The sequence below is a fragment of the Chlorocebus sabaeus genome, chromosome 23 (genome assembly GCF_047675955.1).
Source record: "Chlorocebus sabaeus isolate Y175 chromosome 23, mChlSab1.0.hap1, whole genome shotgun sequence".
Lineage (NCBI taxonomy): Eukaryota > Metazoa > Chordata > Mammalia > Primates > Cercopithecidae > Chlorocebus > Chlorocebus sabaeus.
The window spans coordinates 30,814,840-30,837,174 of NC_132926.1; the positions used below are offsets into that span (position 1 = coordinate 30,814,840).

At 42.9% G+C, this 22,335-nt stretch overlaps 1 protein-coding gene across 1 annotated transcript in view; it reads left to right on the forward strand.

Moving 5' to 3' along the window:
• Window positions 1-22,335, forward strand: part of SLC36A2 (solute carrier family 36 member 2) — a 33,146-nt gene that overhangs the window by 5,342 nt on the left and 5,469 nt on the right. Inside the window, exons 5-9 of the mRNA XM_008015049.3 lie at window positions 3,374-3,458; window positions 7,024-7,242; window positions 9,283-9,381; window positions 17,546-17,712; window positions 20,779-20,948. Coding sequence (XP_008013240.3) covers window positions 3,374-3,458; window positions 7,024-7,242; window positions 9,283-9,381; window positions 17,546-17,712; window positions 20,779-20,948 — 740 coding nt within the window. The remainder of the gene's footprint in view (window positions 1-3,373; window positions 3,459-7,023; window positions 7,243-9,282; window positions 9,382-17,545; window positions 17,713-20,778; window positions 20,949-22,335) is intronic.

The window sequence follows — 22,335 nt, forward strand, 5'->3', positions numbered from 1 at the left end:
GGTGGAACTGAAGAAGGAGCCAGGCGTCCAATCAAGTGGTACATTTTAGACCCTCTGAAACAAAGACTCTATTTGTTCTTTTCTTAAAAGCAACCAGGAAGCCATTGGAGGGTTTTAATCAGGGGTATCATCATATTTGTATTGTTTAAAGATCTGTCTGGCTTCTGTGAGGAGAATAGATTGTAAGGGAGCAAGAGCAGATTTAGGCAGATCGATGAGGGGGCCATTGACAAGTGTCAAGCCAGGTCACAGTGGTGGCTTGGACCAAGCTGGTGGCAGTGGGATGAAGAAAAGTTGACTTGATCATGAACTGGATCCTGGGATTGGGAGACAAGGAAGAGTCGAAGTTGACTCACATTTCTGATGACTTCTATTTTGGACAAGTTGAGTTTGGGGTGCCTGAGAAACATTCAAGTGGAGATGTCTAGTAGGAATGTATGGATTTAAGCCTATCTTCATGCACCAATCCAGAATTGAAGTCATCAGCCATGAAGCCAGGGACAGAGAGGTCTCTTAGGGAGAGGTTATATAGTGAGAAGAAAAGAGAGGAAAAGACCAAGACTTTAAGAACCATTTGTTGAGCTGAACAAAGTCTTCCTCCCCGAAAAATCCCACCTTTTAGCTCTCAGGGGTGACAGAGAACAGGTCAACACCCTTTGTCCTTTGGTACTTGGGACTAAATCTACTCCTTTGTTCTTGTTTCAGACCTGTCCCCAACTGCTTGTCTCCTCTTGTTGAGCACCATCTAGACTGTCAAAGTCTCTTTTGAACTGTGCTTCCCTAAACTGCTGCAGTACTCACGGTGTGCCCCTGCCTGTGGCAGGTAGTCTGTATGGTATCATGGGCCTGGCACCACCCTTTGCTCAAAGCCCATACTCACAAGAGTAATCCACAAATTCAGTCTGTGGGACAGACAAGGAAGACTACTGGATAATGACCAGAATTTTCCCAATTGTGTGACCCAGGAGGAGACTTGCCTGTCACAGACCCTCAAAGCCTTCTACTTGTCGTTGGGCATATAAAGAAGATTTCCCTGCTCCATTTAGGGATCTTCTTTCATGAATTACTGCCTCTCCTATAACTGGAATTCCTTTAGCATGGGCTCTTCCTCTCAGCATTTAATGTGTTCCTGTGTCTCCAGCAAACCACCATGGCACATGTATAGCTATCTAACAAAAGTGCACGTTCTGCACATGTACCCCAGAATTTAAGATGTAATAATAATAATAATAATAATAATAATAATAAACCAAGTAAATAAAACTTCCTGGACCTTACCATCATAGCCACCATCCTATCTTACATTCAATATATGTTACTCAACAAATGTCTACTGTGTGTCAGTACCTACAATGTGTCATAAAGTGCTTTAGACAATGGGTCTACAGTAATGAGCAAATGGGCACCATCAACACTGGACCACCCTCTGACTTTACTGCCTTACATCCCATCCACACCTCTTTCACAGGCCACCTGGCTTTGCTGTCCTTATAATTCTGCTGAAGGTCTTTCAAGCAATGTCCTAAAAGACCTTCTTGTTGCATCTTCCTTGCCCTAGAGAACCTTTTAGCAGTAATGGGTATAATTGACCATTCTCTTCTTTCAACATTCTCTCCCCACTTGGCTACTACTAAACCTCTTTCCCCCTAGTTTTCCTACCTTTCTAGCCACTCCTTTGCATTTGTTGTAGGCTTTTTTGTTTCTATTAAATGTTGATGTTCTCCAAGGTTGAACACTGCCTTCTACTCTTCTCATTCTGCACGCTTTCTAACACTGCTCTGCCTTTGCAAGGCTTTATCCACTACTACAACTCAACAGTTCCAGACCCTAATATCTAGTTGTCCTGAATGTCTCCTATAGGCCCCTCAAGCTCAAAGATTCAGATTCTGAATGTGTCATTTCTTCCCCTTCTCCTAAAATGGTTCTCGTCCTCCTCCTCCCCCTTCTTGTCCTCTTCTTCTCCTTCTCTTTCTCCTTCTTCTTCTTCCTCTTCTTCTTCCTCTTCTTCTTCCTCTTCCTCTTCTTTCTTAGTTCTTCTTCCTCCCCCTCCTCCTCTCCTCCTCCCCCCTCCTCCTCCCCTCCTCCTCCCCTCCTCCTCCCCTCCTCCTCCCCTCCTCCTCCCCTTCTCCTCCTCCTCTCTTCTCTCCTGCTCCTCCCCTCCTCCTCCTCTCCTCCTCTCCTCCTCCTCCTCTCCTCCTCTTCTCTTCCTCTCCTCCTCCTCCTGTCCTCCTCTCCTCCTCCTCTATTTATCCTCTCCTCATCCTTTCCTCCGTCTCCTCTCCTCCTCTCCACCTCCCCCTTCTCCTCCTCCCACTTCTCCTCCTCCCCCTTCTCCTCCTCCTCCTCCTTCTTCTTCTTCTTCTCCTTCTTCTTCTTCTTCCTCTTCCTCTTCCTCCTCCTCTTCTTCCTCCTCCATCTCCTCCTCTTCTTTCTCTCCTTCTTCTTCTTTCTCCCTCTCTCTTCCTCCCCTCAACTCTCTTTCTTCCCTTTCCCAAGGGGCTGTCTCTTAGGTATTGGGTTTTCTAACAAGGCTAACAAGGCTTTCTGTCTGCCCATAATTTGATAAAATGCCCTTTTCACCATGGCCCTTAATGATATGTCATAAGAATTTTTGTCCACCTAACCCATTAGTCTATAAACCACAAGAGGAAGGGACTGTATGTTATTTGTCTGTGTATTCTCAGTGCCCAACATAGTTCTGGCACACGGCAGAACAAGTTTCAAATGTGAATGGTAGCTAATAAAAACATTGTGCCTGCTGCCCTACATTAATTAGTATCAATGATGAGGAATGCCACCAAGCCAGGTATGGGGGGAGGCTCATGACCAGAAGAGTTTTACCACTTGCTGAGCTGAGAGTGTGAGGGTGGTTAAAAATCATCTTTTAAAAAGAACTATTGTTGGCCAGGCATGGTGGCTCATGCTTGTAATCCCAGCACTTTGGGAGGCCAAGGTGGGCGGATCACCTGAGGTCGGGAGTTCGAGACTAGCCTGACCAACATGGAGAAACCCCGTCTCTACTAAAAATACAAAATTAGCCAGGTGTGGCGGCACATGCCTGTAATCCCAGCTACTAGGGAGGCTGAGGCAGGAGAATTGCTTGAACCTGGAAGGTGGAGGTTGCGGTGAGCCGAGATCGCGCCATTGCACTCCAACCTGGGCAACAAGAGCAAAACTCCGTCTCAAAAAAAAAAAAAAAAGAACTATTGTTACCTCACTTCTTTGCCCCATTATTGATTGTGGTGGAAGGACCAAGTGTGCTGGTGCAGGGCCACCAATCCCTGGGGACAGAGGGCAGAATGGCAAGAAATGGAACTGACAAGTTGACTTATTTTATAACAAGTTTTCTTTTTCCCTCTCTTCTCCCTTCTAGGCATATCGTGAGCTTCTTCCTTATTGTCACCCAACTTGGCTTCTGCTGTGTGTACATTGTGTTTTTGGCTGATAATTTAAAACAGGTAGAGGCTTCTAGAAAAAACGGGAGGGGAAAAGATGGACAAGGACACACCACTGCTAATTGCTTAACAAACTGCTTCTTCTCTTTAGGTCCTCATCAATACAACAAAGGAAGTTAAACTAGGTGTTGTCAAACTTGCCTCCCCTAGTTCACATATCTGCAGATTTCTGTGTGGTTACTTTTGCCACAGTACCATTTGTCCAGTATCTTAGACCTGTCCTCAAAGTTGATCTCTACTGAACTGGAAAGATACCCTTGGATTTTGTCAATCTTCCTGCCTTGAAGCTTAATTATACTTAATGCTTCTAAAATCTATATGGGTCTTCTTTTGATGATTCCTAATCTTCTTTGGGTCATTTTTCTTTCTTTCTTTCTTTTTTTTTTTTTTTTTTTTTTTTTTTGAGACAGGATATTGCTCTGTCACCCAGGCTGGAGGGCAGTGGTGAGATCACAGCTCACTGCAGCCTCAAACTCCCAGGCTCAAGTGATTCTCCTACCTCAGCTACCCAAGTAGATGATGGGACCACGAGTGTGTGCTACCATGTCTGGCTAATTTTTTTTATTATTGTTTGTAAAGCCGAGGCCTTGCAATGTTGCCCAGGCTGGCCTCAAACCCCAGGGCTCAAGTGATTCTCCCACCATCTCCCAAAGTGCTGGGACTATAGGTGTGAGCCACCACATCCAGCCTTGGTACTTAATCTATGGCTTAATAGTTGTTTTCCCTAGGAATTGTTTCTGATTTAACCTACAAGTTATCTTACACCAATCTGAGCAAATAATATGGGTAATAGCAGAGGCCATCCTTAATCAGTAAGTTTAAAAAGAAAACTATTCTTTAGGGCTCTTTATCTGCTTATAGTAGTAATACCAGAAATTCAAAAATGTAAACTAGCTAGAAGAAAAATATAGTAAGCTTTCAGAGTTAGCTTCTATTATGTCAGGTACAGTATTGAGCATTTTACATGCTTTCCTTCATTTAATTATCTCCATGACCTTATTAGAGCAGGTACTGCGGTTATTCCCATTTTGCCGATGAGAAGACTGAGATTATAAACTCTACAATGTAAGGTAACAGAGCCAAAGTTAAAAACCCAGGCCTTCTGACAACAGTGCTCAAGTTCTTAAACCTATGCTGTATTTCTTCTGCACAGAAAACAAAATAAAATAAAATTACTCTTAATCCAATTATTCATGGTTATAATTTAATGTAACCTTAACTGGTCAGCATTTTGCAATATCCTTACATTTTGTCATGTAATTTTTAATAGTTTCATAATATTCCATCACACAGATTGATCATAACCTAATCAATCTTGTGTTGCTGGACATTTCCCTTATTTCCCTTTGTTTCTCTACTATAATCTGTTGGCTGGCACAAAGGTCTTTGTGCACTTCTTTATTTCCTTAATGTTTCTTAAAGTAAAATTACTGAGTCAAAGAGTTTGATTGTTTTGAAGGCTCTTAAAACACTGCCAGATTGCTCTTTAGAAAGCAATCTGACATGTACAGACCTATACTCACCACCTGCAATTATTATTATCTGCATTTATTTATCATCTGCATTTATTATCAAGGCAAACACTGTATCAAGGAGTTTACAGGCCAAGTTGAGTGTGTTCTAAAACCTAATAAGTTAAATATCAATATGATATTTTGGTGCCAGGCCAGGATGCCACTAACAACAACAACATGAGGTCAGGGTGCAGACTACATTGCAGAGATCACTGGAGCAGGGAAAGCCTCCTCCAGGGGGGTGGTGCATCTGAGCTGCATACTGACAGGTTGGAGAAAAAAAGTGGTGGCAGCCAAGGTGGGAGAAGGAATCAGTGAAAACCAGGAGGCAGAACTTATGGGATTGCCCAGGAGAAGCAATACAATTGGTTACAGGAGGAAGAGTAGGTCATGGGAAAGGAAGAAACTTTGAAGGTTTGATAGGGACCATTTATGGAGGGCCTTGAGTACCTAGCTAATGTTCCAGTTATTTTTCTGATTGTAGTGAGGAATCAGAAAAAATCAATACCTAAATGATTCATTTATGTATCCACGGTGTATTGTTAAGTGCAAGGGACATTTCAAAAAAAAAAGTGAATGCTATGATTGAAGTCTTGTAAAATAAAAAGAATGTGTATAATATATGTAATTTGTGATATTGTGTAGAAAATATATAGATGAGTATCTTCCAAGATGTTAGCATCTTGGTACTGAGATTATCAATGCATTTACATTTTCCTCCTGCTAAACTCTAGTTCCTAATTGTTCTGCAGTGATTTGTATTGCTTGTCCAATAAGACGGTATCAGTTAGGTCATGCTGACTTTAAATGGAGGGTGGTAGCATCCACCTACCCCTGACTTTACAAGGGGGTGTTTATATTGTGTGGGAGAGTGGGGGATGGCTTCTTGTTTATCACAGTAATTGGGGATGCTCATGGCTTTCATTGGGTGGGGTCCAGGGCTACTAAATGTTCTGCAACGAATGGTCCAATCCACACAAGAAAGAGTTTTTTATTTAAAATGCCAGTATTGTACCAATTAGGAATCAGTAAGTGTATGTGTTAATTAGGAAACAGTAAATGATGGAGCTTTTGGGTTATACGCAAAAAAAAAAAAAACCGATTCTGAGGGAATTTAAGCAGAAAATAAGTTCCATGGAAGGATATTACCTTCCACTAAATTAAAAAGCAGGTCTGAGGGAAGAACAGGAGCCAGGGTAGCGAGGAGGATGTAGATGGTAGAACTAATGAGCAGCCTCCTCAGGAATCCACTATCGGAATTCATCTTTACCCTTTTCTAGTCTGTCCTTAGGTCCCTATGCTTTAGGTTTACATTCAGACTCCTGGAAGAGGGTCTGAATGCCCCAGCTTGAGCCAAAGGCTAATCAATCCCCTAGCTCTGCCACATGACTGTGATTTACAGTCCTCCAACACTGCATTCAGTGACAAGAGAGAACTCACCAAAATCAAATTGGTATCAGGAGAAATGGACACTAGTTGCTAAAAGCTAACAAATAGCCACTGTGAATCCAGTTATTTATTTGGTATTACACTTATTTTTTAACTATTTGTACAAGCCCTTTTTTTTTTTTTTTTTGATACAGGGCCTTACTCTGTTGCCTAGGCTGAAGTGTGGTGGTGTGATCTTGGCTCACTGCAACCTCTGCCTCCCAGGTTCAAGCGATTCTTGTGCCTCAGCCTCCCAAGTAGCTGAGATTACAGGCGTGTGCCACCACACATGGCTAATTTTTGTATTTTAGTAGAGATGGGGTTTTACCATATTGGCCAGGCTGGTCTCAAACTTCTGACCTCAAGTGATCCGCCTGCCTCGGCCTCCCAAAGCTGGGATTACAGGCGTGAGCCATTGTAACCAAACTGTTCAGCCTCTTCTGAGGTAGTATGGTGCAGAGGGTTCAGAAGAAGTTCTAAATTCACCCTAACTCACTGTGAGATTTGGCACTGTGGGACACTCCCATTCATTGTGAGGGAATTTGATTAGGGGCAAGGCACTGAGTCAACCATGAGGTTAGAAGAGTCATCATCTCCCCTTTTTGCTTCTCCCATTCCTTCCTCAGGTAGTAGAAGCTGTTAACAGCACAACCAACAACTGCCATTCCAATGAGACGGTGATTCTGACCCCCACCATGGACTCGCGACTCTACATGCTCTCCTTCCTGCCCTTCCTGGTGCTGCTGGTCCTCATCCGGAACCTCAGGATCTTGACCATTTTCTCCATGCTGGCCAACATCAGCATGCTGGTCAGCTTGGTCATCATCACCCAGTACATTACCCAGGTGAGTGCACACCATGCACCTACCCACTCCACTGGGCAGGGTTTTTGTGTCAAGGATAGACTGAGCTTTAGATACCTGGAGGCAACCTGGTAGGTGGGTAAGAGTGTTCTGAGAGACACGCACCTCCCTGTAGCATTTCTTCTACAAGGATGTCTCCGTGCAATCCCATTCTTCTGATTGTCTCCTTCTTCATGTTCTTTCTCCAAATACCTATTTTTATGTCAAATTCTGGCTTTTTTAAAAAAAAATGTGCTTGCAAGGAAAATATCTTGGTTGGTGAACTGTAGACCATTCCTATAACGGTTGGCTGACAGCAAAAGGCAGGTGAAAACAGGTTCTTGTACTACAGCTAAAAGTTATTGAGTTACCCATAGGGTACAATTTCAGGTACCCAATATTACCCCTAAGGAAGGCAAGAGAAAAAATATCTAATATTTAGTCACAGAGGTATGCATAGAGAGTCTCAAAAACCGTAAGTTTTCAATAAGTGTCTTGTTACTAATTTAAAAAAAAAAACCTATAAGCAAATCTATTATAATGTTAGTTATGATGTCTTTGATGTTGAATTATGGACATTGATTTTCTCTCAGTTTCCTAATTCACTATTCTTTCTAGTTTTTCTTTTATTCATTTACTTATTTATTTTATTTATTTGAGACAGAGTCTCGATCTTTCACCCAGGCTGGAGTGCGGTGGTACAATCTCGGCTTATTGCAGCCTCTGCCTCCCGGGTTCAAGTGATTCTCCTGCCTCAGCCTCCCGAATAGCTGGGACTACAGGCACGAGCCACCACTCCCGGCTAATTTTTGTATTTTTAGTACAGATGGGGTTTCACGATGTTGGCCAGGCTGGTCTCGAACTCCTGACCTCAAGTGATCTCCCTGCCTTGGCCCCCAAAAGTGCTGGCATTACAGGCATGAGCCACCATGCCCTGCCTAATTCTTCTTTTGTAATGGACAACACTACATAGAAAGTTAAGTCTCAGAAGCCCCTTGGCATATTTAATAAATTCCAGTTGTTCTTCCAAGAAACCACAAGAGAAAAAAAGCTATATTGTCCGTGAAATTCAGTAAAAATAAGTCAACCTTTTTAGAATAACTGCAGATCAGTCTTATATTCCTTAGAAGATACTGATGAATTCTATAAAATTGAATTTCCTAAAAAGATAGCTACCTTTAATACATTTTTGGACAATTCCAAAGGTTGCCCAGTTAGAAAAATGGCTCTGTCATCATTTTCACATTCTGGGTCACACAATACATAGAATATTTATTTTACACAGTCTTCTCCCCTTCAATTTACAGCTCATTAAAGAAGAAAATGGATCTTTCATATTTCATACTTTGGGCTCCTCAGATTATTGCTATGACTGCAGTCACAGGAATTTCCAGCACCCATGGCCACTGTCCATTCAAAGGTGTTCGTGGGTGCGTTCGGTGCTAATCTGTGGTGTGTAAGGTTTTCTTTTGGAGGATTTTTTTGTTTTGTTGTTTTGTTTTTGAGATGGAGTTTCGCTCTTTCGCCCAGGCTAGAGTGCAATGGTGCAATCTCAGCTCACTGCAAGCTCCGCCTCCCAGGTTCACACCATTCTCCTGCCTCAGCCTGCTGAATAGCTGGGACTACAGGCGCCCACCACCATGCCCAGCTAATTTTTGTATTTTTAGTAGAGATGGGGTTTCACCATGTTGGCCAGGCTGGTCTTGAACTCCTGACCTAGTGATCTGCCTGCCTCAGCCTCCCAAAGTGCTGGGATTACAGGTGTGAGCCACCGCACCCAGCCTTTTTGGAGGTTTTTGATAAACCAAACTTCCCTCTATGAGATACTATTCCTTCAGTGCTTTGACAATACCGTCCTCTGGCTCTTTGGTATTGTGCAGTGTTGAAATCAATTTTGATCGTGGCCTACATCCGTTTGAAGTTCTCTAAACTTCTTGACATTCAATTTAAAAAAATCAGGTCTCATTTCAGATTACCCTTCACTTAAAGGAGCTCAAATGTGCTTTAAGAGTGACTACCTCATAGCGTTTCTCTCTCCTTTAGGAAATCCCAGACCCCAGCCGGTTGCCACTGGTAGCAAGCTGGAAGACCTACCCTCTCTTCTTCGGAACAGCCATTTTTTCTTTTGAAAGCATTGGTGTGGTAAGGTTTGAATTGAGGTGGCCTTATCCCTAGTGCTTGTGAGTGACCTTCTGGAAAGGAGCTGGGAGTTCTGGGTTTCTGTGTCCCACTGGCCATTGTTTTGGGCCTGCTAGAAAATGCCCATGGGAGAAAGTAACATCTGACCTCACTTGGGACAGTTGTCACCAGCAAGAGAAAAGTTGATTACAACAGAGAGGCAGTCAGGAGACAGTTTTATTTTTGTCCCCACATGCCTATTAAACATCTATCGACATGAGTTTCCTAATCTTTTAAAATCAAGATGAACCATGGTGTCCAATTTAAAAGATTTGATTAAACATAATGGAGTTTTAACCTGCAAAGTTCTGTGTATTTACAGTCTATAGTTTCGACTTCCACACTTGTGGAAAGTTAGTGTTGTTTATATATTTTAAAAAATTACTTTTAGTGTACATACAGTAACATTCACTTTTTTGGTGTACATTCCTGTAAGTTTAGAGAAGCACGTAGAGGAATAAATGCACCAAAATCAGGATACAGAACAATTATCCTTCTGTTCTCTGCCTGTACTGTCTTCTCTTTTCCAAAGTGTCACATATATGAGATCATACAGTATGTATGAGATTGAGACTGGCTTCTTTCACTTAGCCTAATGCATTTTAAATTCATCCATGCTGTTGCACACATCAATAACACCTTGCTTTCTATTGCAGAGCGTCCACTGTCTGGGCAGTACCACAGCTTATCAACGCACCTGTCAAAGAACATTTGGGTTGTTTCTAGTTTTTGACAATCATGAATGATACTGCTGTAAGCATTTGTGTACAAGTTTTTGACATTGAACATCTTTTCATTTGCTTGTTGGCAATTTGTACATCTTCTCTGGAGAAACGTCAAGTCCTTTGCTTATTTTTAATTAGGTTGTTTGTCTTTTTGTTGTTGAATTTTAAGAGTTCTTTGTTTATTCTAGATACTAAATCCTTATCGGAAAAATGATTTGCAAATATTTTTTCTTATTCTTGTCTTCTCCCTTCTTTTTTCCTTTTAAATTTTTTCCTCTTAAAAATGAGATGGGGCCAGGTGCAGTGGTTCATGTCTGTAATCCCAGCACTTTGGGAGGCCGAGGTGGACGGATCACTTGAGGTCAGGAGGTCGAGACCAGTCTGGCTAACATAGTAAAATCCCGTCTCTACTAAAAATACAAAAATTAGCTGGGCATGGTAGCATGCACCTGTAATCCCAGCCACTCAGGAGGCTAAGGCAGGAGAATCGCTTGAACCCAGCAGGTGGAAGTTGCAGTGAGCTAAGATCGTGCCACTGCACTCCAGCCTGGGTGACAGAGCAAGACTCTGTCCCATTAAAAAAAAAAAAAAAAAAAAAAAAAAAGAGAGAGAGAGAGAGATGGGATCTTGCTATGTTGCTCAAGCTGGTTTTTAATCCCTGGGCTCAAGTGATCCACCTGCCTCAGCCTCCCAGGTAGTGGGGATTATAGTTGCATGACCATAGTCCATCACACCTGGCTTCTCACTTTCTTGATAGTGAACTGTGATGCACAAAAGTTTTTAATTTTTATAAAGTCCAATTCATCCTCTTTCTTTCTGGTTGTACTTTGTGTGTTATGTCTAAGAATCTATTGCAAAATCTAGGTTCATGGCTAGATGTAGTGGCTCACACCTTTAATCCAGTACTTTGGGAGGCCGAGGCAGAAGGATCACTTGAGGGCAGGAGTTTGAGACCAGCCTGGGCAACATACAGAGACCCTGTCTCTGCACAAACAATTTAAGAATTAGCTGGGTGTAATGGCACACACCTGTAGTCCCAGCTACTCAGGAAACCGAGTGGGAGAATCACTTGAGCCCAAGAGTTCAAGGCTGCCGTGAGCTATGATTGCACCACCGCATTCTAGCTGGGGTGACAGAGCAAGACCCTATCTTTAAAAAAGAAAGAAGGAAAGAACGAAATCATAGGTCATGGAGATTTACCTCAGAGTTTTATGATTTTAGCTCTTACTAAAATCATATGATTTTTTATTTTATGATTCTAAGAGTTTTATGGTTTTAGCTCTTACATGTAGGTCTTTGATCCATTTTGAGTTAATTTTGGTATGTGGTATGAGGTAAGGGTCAAACTTCATGTTTTCATATGAAGTTATCCGGTTGTCCCAGCACAATTTGTTGAAAAGACTATTTATTCTTTCCGTGTTGTATAGTTTTGACACCCTTGTCAAAAATCAATTGACCGTCGATGTCTAGGTTTATTTCTATACTCTCAATTCTATTCCATTGGTCTATAAGATCATAAGTCTACCATTATGCCAGAACCACACAGTTTTGATTACTATAGTTCTATAGTACTCCACTTTAATTGGCCTATTGACTTTTTGACTATATCTTTTTCTATAGTACTTTTAGTAGTTTATCTAGGTACTATAATATATGTTTTCACAGTTTACTTTGAGATACTTAATATTTTATCACTGCTAGTAAACTGTCAACATTTACAATCGTATAGGGCACTTTCCCCTTTATGTTGTATTGCCATATGTATCTAAACACACTGAAACACCAACAATGTTATCATTTTTGCTTTCAATAATCATACATAGTCCTTGTAATAAACTTACTAGGAAAAAATAGGCTATTATGGCCGGGCGCGGTGGCTCAAGCCTGTAATCCCAGCACTTTGGGAGGCCGAGACAGGTGGATCACGAGGTCAGGAGATCAAGACCATCCTGGCTAACACGGTGAAACCCCGTCTCTACTAAAAAATACAAAAATCTAGCTGGGCGAGGTGGCAGGCGCCTGTAGTCCCAGCTACTCGGGAGGCTGAGGCAGGAGAATGGCGGGAACCCGGGAGGCGGAGCTTGCAGTGAGCTGAGATCCGGCCACTGAACTCCAGCCTGGGCGACAGAGCGAGACTCCGCCTCAAAAAAAAAAAAAAAAAAAAAAAAAGGCTATTATATCTACTCAGATATTTACCGTTTCTATTGCTCTTTCTTTCTTCTTGAAATCGTATTTCCTTCTGGCATCATTTGCCTTCAGCATGAAGAACCTTCATTAACATTTCTTTTAAAGCAGGTCTGCTAGTGACAAATTATCTTCATTTTCTTGATCTGAGATTGTCTTTATTTTGCTTTTATTCCTAGAGGATATTTTTTCACGATATGGAATTCTAGGTGGACAATTTTTTTCCATCATTTTGAAAATATGATTTCCTTTCTTTTTGCCCTCAGTGGTTTCTGATGAGAAATCTGCAATTGTTTGAATCATTGTTCTCCTATGTGTTTTTCTCTTGCTTTTATAATTTTTAAAAATATTTTTTAATCAGCTGTTATACTGTATTATATTTAATGTAGTTTCTTTGAGTTTGCCCTGTACAGGATTTCTTGAATCTGTAAAAGTTTGTCTTTTACCTAATTTACCTAATTTCAGTCATTATTTTTTTCAGAATTTTTTTTTCTTCACCGATCTCTTTTTCTTCTCCATCGGAGATCCCAATAACCTGAATGTTAGACTTTTTGATATATAGTCATCCCTTAGTATATACAGGAGATTGGTTACAGGACTCTGCTCCCCCCTCCCCTAAACACACACACCCAGTGTATAACCAATCTGCACCTACTCAAGTCCTGCAGGTGGCCCTGCAGAGCCTGAGTATATGAAAAGTCAGCCCTCCATACATACAGGTTTTGCAGCCCATGAATACTGTAGTTTTAATATGCATCTGGTTGAAAATATCCACTTATTTGAGGACCTGCACAGTTCAAACTCATGTTGTTCAAGAGTCAACTGTATATCCCACAGGTTTCTGAGGCTCTGTTCATTTTTTAAAAAAATCTTTCTGCTCTTTGTTGTTCAGATTCTGTCATTCCTGTTTATCCTCAAATTTACCAACTCTGTTTTCTGTTATCTACATTCTGCTATCAGGCCCCTACGGTAAGGTATTTAAATTTTTATTATTTTATTTACCAGTTATATCTCCATTTGTTTCTTTTACATTGCTTCTACTTTGCTAAGAACTTGTATCTGTGCATTTATTTTAATAGCATTCTCCCTTACTTTTTGAAGTATGGTTATATTACCTGCTTTAAAGTCTTTGCCTAATATTCCCAACATTTAAGTCATCTTAAGGTTGGCATCTGTTGTCTTTTCTCTTGAAAGTTGGTGAGATTTTTCTTGTTCTTTGTAGGTTGAATAATTTGAAACTGTATCCTATGCATTGTGAATATTATTTTAGGAGACTCAGGATCCTGTTAAAATCCTCTTCAGAATGTTGATTTTATTCAGATCATAAGTCCTTGCTCACCTCCTGTGGGCCATGGTTCCAACATCCAATTAGTTTTCAAAGCCGGTAAAGTGATATTTGGCTCTACTCTGCTCATGTGCCACCTAGTGCCAGTCGGCAGACAGGAATCTACACAGTAGTTCAGTTCTCAAAGCCTTTGCTTTGATGCCTCCCATCAGTTCCACACATGTACAGCTCAGGGCTGGGCCCAGGATATTATTCACAGATTTTAGGAGATTGCTTTTTCCAGTTTTCTCTCCTCTGTGTTCTCCTGAACACTTGCCAGCTCGCAGTGGCTTCTTTTTCCCATCCTCTGGCTAGAAAGCCAGGATTTTAGCCTCCTACACTGTCATGTACTTCCTGTGACCAGGTCTGCCTCTGGGGATGAGCAATGAGTGAAAAGAGAAAGAAAAAGCATAATAGTGATTCTTTCCAGAGTCAGTTTCATGAGCAGGCGAATCATGCAGCCACATAAGGTCCAACCTTCAGAAGGATCTCGCACTTAGTTTAACGCTCTGCTGGAACCATCTTTCACCAAGGAACCCTGCATTTTCATTTTGTACTGGGGCCCATAAATTATGTAGCCAGTCCTGATTTCCCACACTCTTCAGACTTTTAAAGCCCATTTTCCTAGTACTACTGTGTAGAGAGGACTTTTATCTCAGATTTTTGGGTGCCTATGTGACCACTACAGCCACTGATATACCAGAATGCTGCTTAGTGACTGGGACTTGCCTTAAGGTCTCGGCCTGGAGATAAAACAAAGAAACAGAAAAATAGAGTTTCTCTCCATGCTCTTCATCCCACAGGGGACCCTATTCTAAATCATCTGGCCAAAAAGAAGTTTCTCTTGGCGTTATTTTCTGTCTGTATGCACCACATAGTTCTAAGATTTGGGTGTCCCTTGAGGTTAAACTGGGGCATATGGGAAGAAATAAAATCAGGAAACTCACCACCATGACAGTCGTTTTTTCTTTTTGATTTCCCTCCCCATTCTGCCTGCTACTATTTACTCTTCAGAACCTGTGCACAATTGTTTTATGAATTTCGTCCAGGATTTTTAGCCACAATTAGTGAAAGAGATATTGTGAAGTGTGCTTACTTCATCTAGATGGAACTGGAAGCACTTTGTTTTTAGAATTTGGAGTAGTCATGGACAGAAGCAGAGTGCAGTGGTTGAGCAAGTGACTTTGGAGGCAGAATGTGCTGGAATCTTGCTTTGGCCGGGGCTACTCTCTGAACTCTAACACTCCAACTATAAAATGATGACAATGTTTGTTCAGTAAGTATTTCTTGAATCCCTACTATGTGCTGATGATTCTTAGTATTAGTTGAAATTATCTTAAGAAGAACTCTTCTAGCCCAGTCTCCAATTTTACAGAAGAGGGACAGCCCCAGAGAGAGAAAGGGACTTCAGTTAGGTCACCAGCTAGGAACTGTGCAGATGTGATTAAAGCCTAGTATATCTGACTCTCAGTCCAGGGACCTTCCCACTCGATGTCAACAGCCATTTATCTCTTTGATTGATTGATTGTGGGGAGAGAGAGAGAGAGAGAGAGAGAGAGAGAGAGAGAGAGAGAAAGGAAGCCAGCTACCCAGTCTGAGCAGGCCTTGTGGAAAGATCATTTTTGGCCTTGAGAATATATGCAACGAAATTGTATTGCAGGGTGCAAGAGCTCAGGTTGGATTGTCTGCTCTCCATACAATTATTGTACAATCGTCAAACATCCTCCTGAGCACCTGCTGCAACTAGACCTAATCCAGAAGAAGGTGGAAAGGCACAGGGATGACCCAGCTTGACACTGCCCTCAAACATCTTCCAAATGCCTGGAATAGAGGGAAGGTTAGGGAGTGTCAGGGCTGGAAGTCTGCATGTACGACAGAAAAGAATTCAACCGTATAAGGGAAAAGATGCTAAATTCCTTAGTAACAAATATACCCATTGCTGTAGGAGTAGAAGCAGGTACTTGGACTTTGGATAACTGTGCTGGTCTACAACCTGAATCTGACACTTTCTGGTTCTGCAACTTGGGATAAGTTATCTCACTTTCAGAGCCTTGTTTTCCTCATCTGTAAAACAAGAATTATGGAGGTACCAACTTCATAGAGTTACGGTCTTTACAGTATTAAAAAATAACAACCGCCAATATTTACTAAGCCTTTGACATGCCATTATGGTGCTTGTGTAATTCTCCACAAAATTTGCAAAATTCGGCCAGGTGTGATGTCTCTCGCCTGTAATCCCAGCACTTTGAGAGGCCGATGTGGGAGGATCGCTTGAGCCCAAGAGTTCAAGACCAGTGTGGGCAACATGCAAAAGCCCGTCTCTACAAAAAAATACAAAAATTAGCCAGGCGTGGCAGCATGTGCCTGTAGTTCCAGCTACTCAGGAGGCTGAGATAAGAGGGATCTCTGGAGCTCGGGACGCAGAGGTTGCAGTGAACTGTGATTGTACTACTGCACTCCAGCCTGGGCAACAGAGTGAGACTCTCCAAAAAAGAAAAACAAAAAAAAACAAAACAAAATTCATTTGAGCCCGTTTTCGGATAAGAAAACAGATTAGCTAAATAGTGCATGTAGAGAGTGCTTAGCACACAGCCTGAACAAGGAGTAGGAGAAAGTAGGGGTGGTCTCTTGGACAGTAAGAGTCTGAGGAGGAAATTGTGGGATGAGAGACAGGAAGATTGGTTTCAAAGACAGAATAGATCTTCAAATGCCCAACCAGCAAGAGACAGACTGGCCTCAACTTGAATTCTCTTAGAACCAGGTATGCATTTAGGGGAAGAAGGATTCTGAGAACAGAAAAGTGAGAACCTGGGGTGCGGGGAAATGCATTGCTGGCAGAACCAGGAAGCACTGTCTGGTCCCAGCTGCCACCAGCGCCCTTTGTTCCTGGAGTCTCAGACTCCCCACTGTACAGTGATGGGGTTGGGTGGGGGGAGTCTGCACTGGAATTAGGAGTTTCCAACACAAATGCCTTTGGAAAGCAGGTATAGTTCACTGGTGGGTGAGGGTGAGGGGAGGAGAGCCCGGTTAATGGGAAAAGAACATTGTGCCTAAAGGCATTCATATTCAATTATCAAAGACTGTGCTGTCAAAACAAAATGCATCTGCTGGCCAGATCTAGCTGACCCAGTGTTGAGATCTTTGGTCTGGATAAAATCTCAGGGCCCTTCCAGCTCTTAAGGGTCCGGGGCTCATCACGTGACTCCAGGCCTTTCTTTTTATCGCCTTCCTCCTCCTCACCCTCATCTTCCTACCTTTTTTCCTCCACTTTTATTTCCTTTTTTTCTTTAACTGTGGTCAAACATACCTAACATAACATTTACTCATCTTAACCATTTTCGAGTATACGTATATGTTAAGTAAATTCAGATTATTGCACAACCATCACTGCCTTTCATCTGCAGAACTCTTCAGCTTGCAAAACTGAAACTCTGTACCCATTAAACAATAACTCCCCATACCCTCCTCACGCCAGTCCTTCCCAGCTAGCATTCTGCCTCTTTGGACCTACCTACTCCAGGTACCTCATATAAGTGGAATCAGGCAGTCCTTGTCTTTTTGTGACTGGCTTATTTCACTCAGCATAATGTCCTCAAGATCCATCCGTGGGGTAGCATGAGACAAAACTTCCTTCTTTTTCAGGGCTACATAACATTCCATTGCATTGATACACCACGTTTTGTGTATCCATTTTCTGTTGCTAGACCCTTGGAGTTGCTTCCACCTTTTGGCTATTGTGAATAATGCTACTATGCACATAAGTATACAAATATCTCTTTGAGGCCCTGCTTTCAGTTCTTTGGGGTAGACATCCAGAAGTAGGATGCCATTTTTCTTTACATTCTTATTTCTCTTTTTCCTTCTTTCTCCTTCTTACATTGTGATGTTTCTGTAGGTTCTGCCTCTGGAAAACAAGATGAAAAATGCCCGCCACTTCCCAGCCATCCTGTCTTTGGGAATGTCCATCGTCACTTCCCTGTACATCAGCATCGCGACTCTGGGCTACCTGCGGTTTGGAGATGACATTAAGGCCAGCATAAGCCTTAACCTGCCTAACTGCTGGTATCTTCATGGGCTGTCAGGTGGCGGGGACTCAGGGATGAGTGGAAACTTGTAGGTCACTTCCTCCTCCCTTCCACAGCTGGGAAACCAAGGTCTAGAGAGCCTCCCACAGAAGAGGCAGAATTGTCATTGGAACCATGGTCTCCAGATTCTCTGTCCTGGGAGTTCCTCCTTCAATAACAGCCTCCCAAATTGAGTTAAGCCTTTACATCTTAGTCTGAAGGAGGACGTGACTTAAGAAGAGAGGATAAAAGTGAGAGGCCTTGGTCTCCTAAGGAGAGAAGGGAGGGGCACTGGGAGATGGAAAGAGACAGAGAGAGGAGTCGGGGGTGGCCACACTTCCCATAGTCTTGTTTGCCACAGCCAATGGTTCACATTCCCCAAGTCAGAGTAACCAGATAAAAAAATGGAAAACAAAAACCAACTGGGCCAGCCTGGGCAACATGGTAAGACCCCACTTCTACAAAAAAAATTACCATAACTTAGCTGAGCATGATATCTCATACCTGTAGTCGCAGCTATTTGGGATGCTGAGGTAGGAAGATCACTTGAGCCCAGGAGTTTGAGATTACAGAAGGCTGTCATCGCACCACTGCACTCCACTCCAGCCTGAGTGACACAGTGAGACCCTATCTCTTAAAAACAAACAGGCCAGGCGTGGTAGCTCACGCCTGTAATCCCAGCATTTTGGGAGGCAGGGTGGGTGGATCACCTGAGGTCAGGAGTTCAACAACTGAGGTCAGGAGTTCAAGACCAGCCTGGTCAACATGGCAAAACCTCATCTCTACTAAAAATACAAAAGTAGCCAGGCATGGTGGTGGGCACCTGTAATCCCAGCTACTCAGGAGGCTGAGCAGGAGAATCACTTAAACCTGGGAGGCAGAGGTTGCAGTGAACCGAGATGGTGCATTGAATTCCAGCCTGGGCAACAAGAGCAAAACTCCATCTCAAAAAAAGAAATGAATAAATAAATTAGCTAGACATGGTGGCACACACCTACAGTCCCAGCTACTCAAGAGGCGGAGGCAGGAGAATCGCTTGAACCTGGGAGGTGGAGGTTGCAGTGAGCCAAGATGGCACCACAGCACTCCAGCCTGGGTGGCAGAGACTCTGTCTCAAAAAAAAAAAACAAGCAAAACAATTTGAGAAGACCACTGGAATCTGTAAAAGTTTTGTGTTCTAACATACCCAATTCATGCAATAGCTAGCAGCCCCACAGACTTCAACAGTGCCATATTGAACAGACACGTGAACCCACATCCCACTGTGCAAGATTTTCTCCCACACCAGGTAATGTCATTAATTAAAGGACATTTAGGTCTTCTCAAGCAGAGAGTCACAGTCACTTGGAGCCCTAATTTGCCTAAATGGGGCTCCTTTCCCAAGATGATAAAGTCACTCATCAAGCATTTATTGCATGCCAATTATAAGTAGATGCCAAGCGGCACTGATGTGAGTAGACTATGACCTTGGAGCTTCCCTGTCTTCATCGGCTCCTGATTCGGTGGTAATGGTGGAGGGACAGATAATAGTGTATGGACATAAACTATAACATAGAAAAAGAAGCTCTCCAGAGTAGCAAACAGGCCTTGGGGATTTCCAAGGAAAGAAAGTACATTGGAAGGAGACAACAGGGAAACTCATTGTCCAGCAGGTCAACTCTCTCCAAACATGGACCATTCTGGTACACCTGAGTCCAAGTTCCAGTTGCACCACCTACTAGCTTGTGGTAGTGGATGATTTACTTCACCTCTCTGAACCTCAGTTGCCTCATTTATAAACCGGAGTTGTCATGAGGATTAAGTTGGGCTGTGTCTAAAAGCATCTGGCTGTGGTACCTGCTCAGAAGAGGGGAATTTCAAAAACTTGGAGGGGTTTGAACAGATGGAAATGAAGTAAAGGGGGTGCCCAGGCAGCAGGACTAGTGTGAGCAAGAAACACAGCAATGTGGAAGTTAGCCTTTTTAAGGAATGGGCTAAACACACAAGCACACTTATTTATTTATTTATTTATTTATTTATTTATTTATTTATTTATTTTTGAGACAGAGTCTCACTCTGTCACCCAGGCTGGAGTGCAGTGGCGCAATCTCGCCTCACTGCAACCACTACCTCCCAGGTTCAAGAGATTCTCCTGCCTCAGCCTCCCGAGTAGCTGGGATCACAGTTGTGCACCACCACACCTGGGTAATTTTTGTATTTTTGGTAGTGGCAGGGTTTTGCCATGTTGGTCAGACTGGTCTCAAACTCCTGACCTCAGGTGATCCACCCCTCTCGGCCCCCCAAAGTGCTGGGATTACAGGCGTGATCCACTATGCCCAGTGTCACACACACATTTATTAAACATGGAAATGTATCTACATTAGTGGACTGAAGGAAAATAGTCACATCTCAATAGATCAAAAAGAAAAAAACTGAGATAGAACTCAGTATCCCCTGAAGCCTCACACACTCTCTGCCCCTAGCTTGAGGCCAGCAAGTAACCCTGTTTCTCCTTGTATTCCACCCTGACTCCCCCTAACTTCTACATAGCCCTATTTATAAACTGTCTCCTCCTCCAAGAATTTGGGATTCTGCAGTTCTTTCAACCAACTAGAGACAACTGTTATGTGCCAAGAGCTTTGGGGAATCCAGAGAATTCCTAAGGACTGACAGATCACAAAAGACTAGAGTCTTTTAGATCCAGGGCTTTTGTCTTAGCCACTTATCATCTGTGTCTCCCTGGGCAAAGTATCTGGCCTGAGCCTCTCTTTTCTAAAACGTAAGATTGAGCATCAGATGGTAGTGATTTGCGAAGATGCAATATATACCCAAGCTCAAGATGATTTTTATTTCATTTAGAAATGACCCTTTCAATTGTTTCCATGGAATCAGGAAAGCTTCCCTCTATTTTCACTGCATGCCCTGCTGTGACTCCCTCCTGACTCTTAGAAAGTCCCTCTCAGTCATTTTCAGAAAGGAAAACAAAAGCCCAAGTCATTGTCCCAAGGTCAGAGGTTAATGTTCCAAGGAGGCCAGTGTCAGAACACAGTGGCCGTGGAGAGCAGCGCTGTGGTTTGTCTTGCAGGCTGTACCAGTCTGTCAAGCTTCTCTACATTGCCGGCATCCTGTGCACCTATGCCCTGCAGTTCTACGTCCCTGCGGAAATCATCATCCCCTTTGCCATCTCCCGGGTGTCAACACGCTGGGCACTGCCTCTGGATCTGTCCATTCGCCTCGCCATGGTCTGCCTGACATGTGAGTAGAAAGGAGAGTTCAGTGTTCCTGCTAATCTTTTCTGAGGGCTATCAAGAATCAGCCAGAATGGGCCGGAGGCACTGGCTCACACCTGTAATCCTGGCACTTTGGGAGGCCGAGGCGGGTGGATCACCTGAGGTCAGGAGTTCCAGACCAGCCTGGCCAAAATGGGGAAACCCTGTCTCTACTAAAAATACAACAATTAGCCAGACGTGATGGCATGTGCCTGTAATCCCAGCTATTCGGGAGACCAAGACAGGAGATTCACTTGAACATGGGGGGGCAGAGGTTGCAGTGAGCCGAGATCGTGCCACTCCAGCCTGGGCGACGAGCAAGATTCATCTTAAAAAAAAAAAAAAAAAAAAAAAAAAGAATTAGCCAGATGGTTGAGGGCAGTCATGACAATCAGCATTTACTGAACACTTACTGTATTCCAGGGACCATTCTAAAGCTTTACAAGTATTCACTCATCTAAGCCTCAAGGACAACCCCATTCTTACATGTACCTAATTAGACAGATTTGCTGGTGTTCAGCTGAAGGGATTGACACAGCTTATCAAACAATAATTGTAAGAACTTGCTGAGCACTCTGGCACATGCCTGTGATCCCAGCACTTCGAGAGGCCAAGGCAGGCAGATTGCTTGAGTTCAGGAGTTTTGAGACCAGCCTGGGCAACATGGTGAAACCCCATCTCTACAAAAAAAAAAAAGAAAAAAAGAAGCCAGGCATGGTGGCCCATGTCTATAGTCCCAGCTACTTGGGAGGCTGGGGTGGGAGGATTGCTTGAGCCCAGGAGGTCAAGGCTGCAGTGAACTGAGATTGAACTACTGCACTCCAGCCTGGACAACAGAGTCAGAGCCTGTCTCAAATAAATACATTAATAAGTAAATCGTAAGAACTGACATGTATTGAACACTTACTGTGTGCCAGGCACTGTGTTCAGCTCTTTCTAGTCTAAATTTCATAATATTTTATTCAGTCCCACAACAATTCTCATGAGGTAGAACTATGATAAACCCTACCTTATGAAAGAGAAAACTGAGGCAGTGAGTGATTAATAATTGGCCGGAAAGTGTCAGAAGTAGGATTTGAATTCAAGTCATATAAGTCTAGAACCAGTGCCCTTTACCTCCAGGGCAGACATTGAAAATGGGACTCTAATTTGGCAACAGGTGTTGTTTGAACCTCGCAATGTTGTATAAATGTGGGCCAACATTTAAAATGTGGGCAATCTTCCATACAAATGCAGATTTTTAAAAGTTTTTGGTGGGGCTACTATAAAATGATTGGGCAAGCCTGGGATCACATTCCCCATCGGCAACAATCAGCTGGGGCTCCTTGGCCCCTGGACGGTCCTGTGCTTGCCTGTTGGCTGAGGTCATTCCC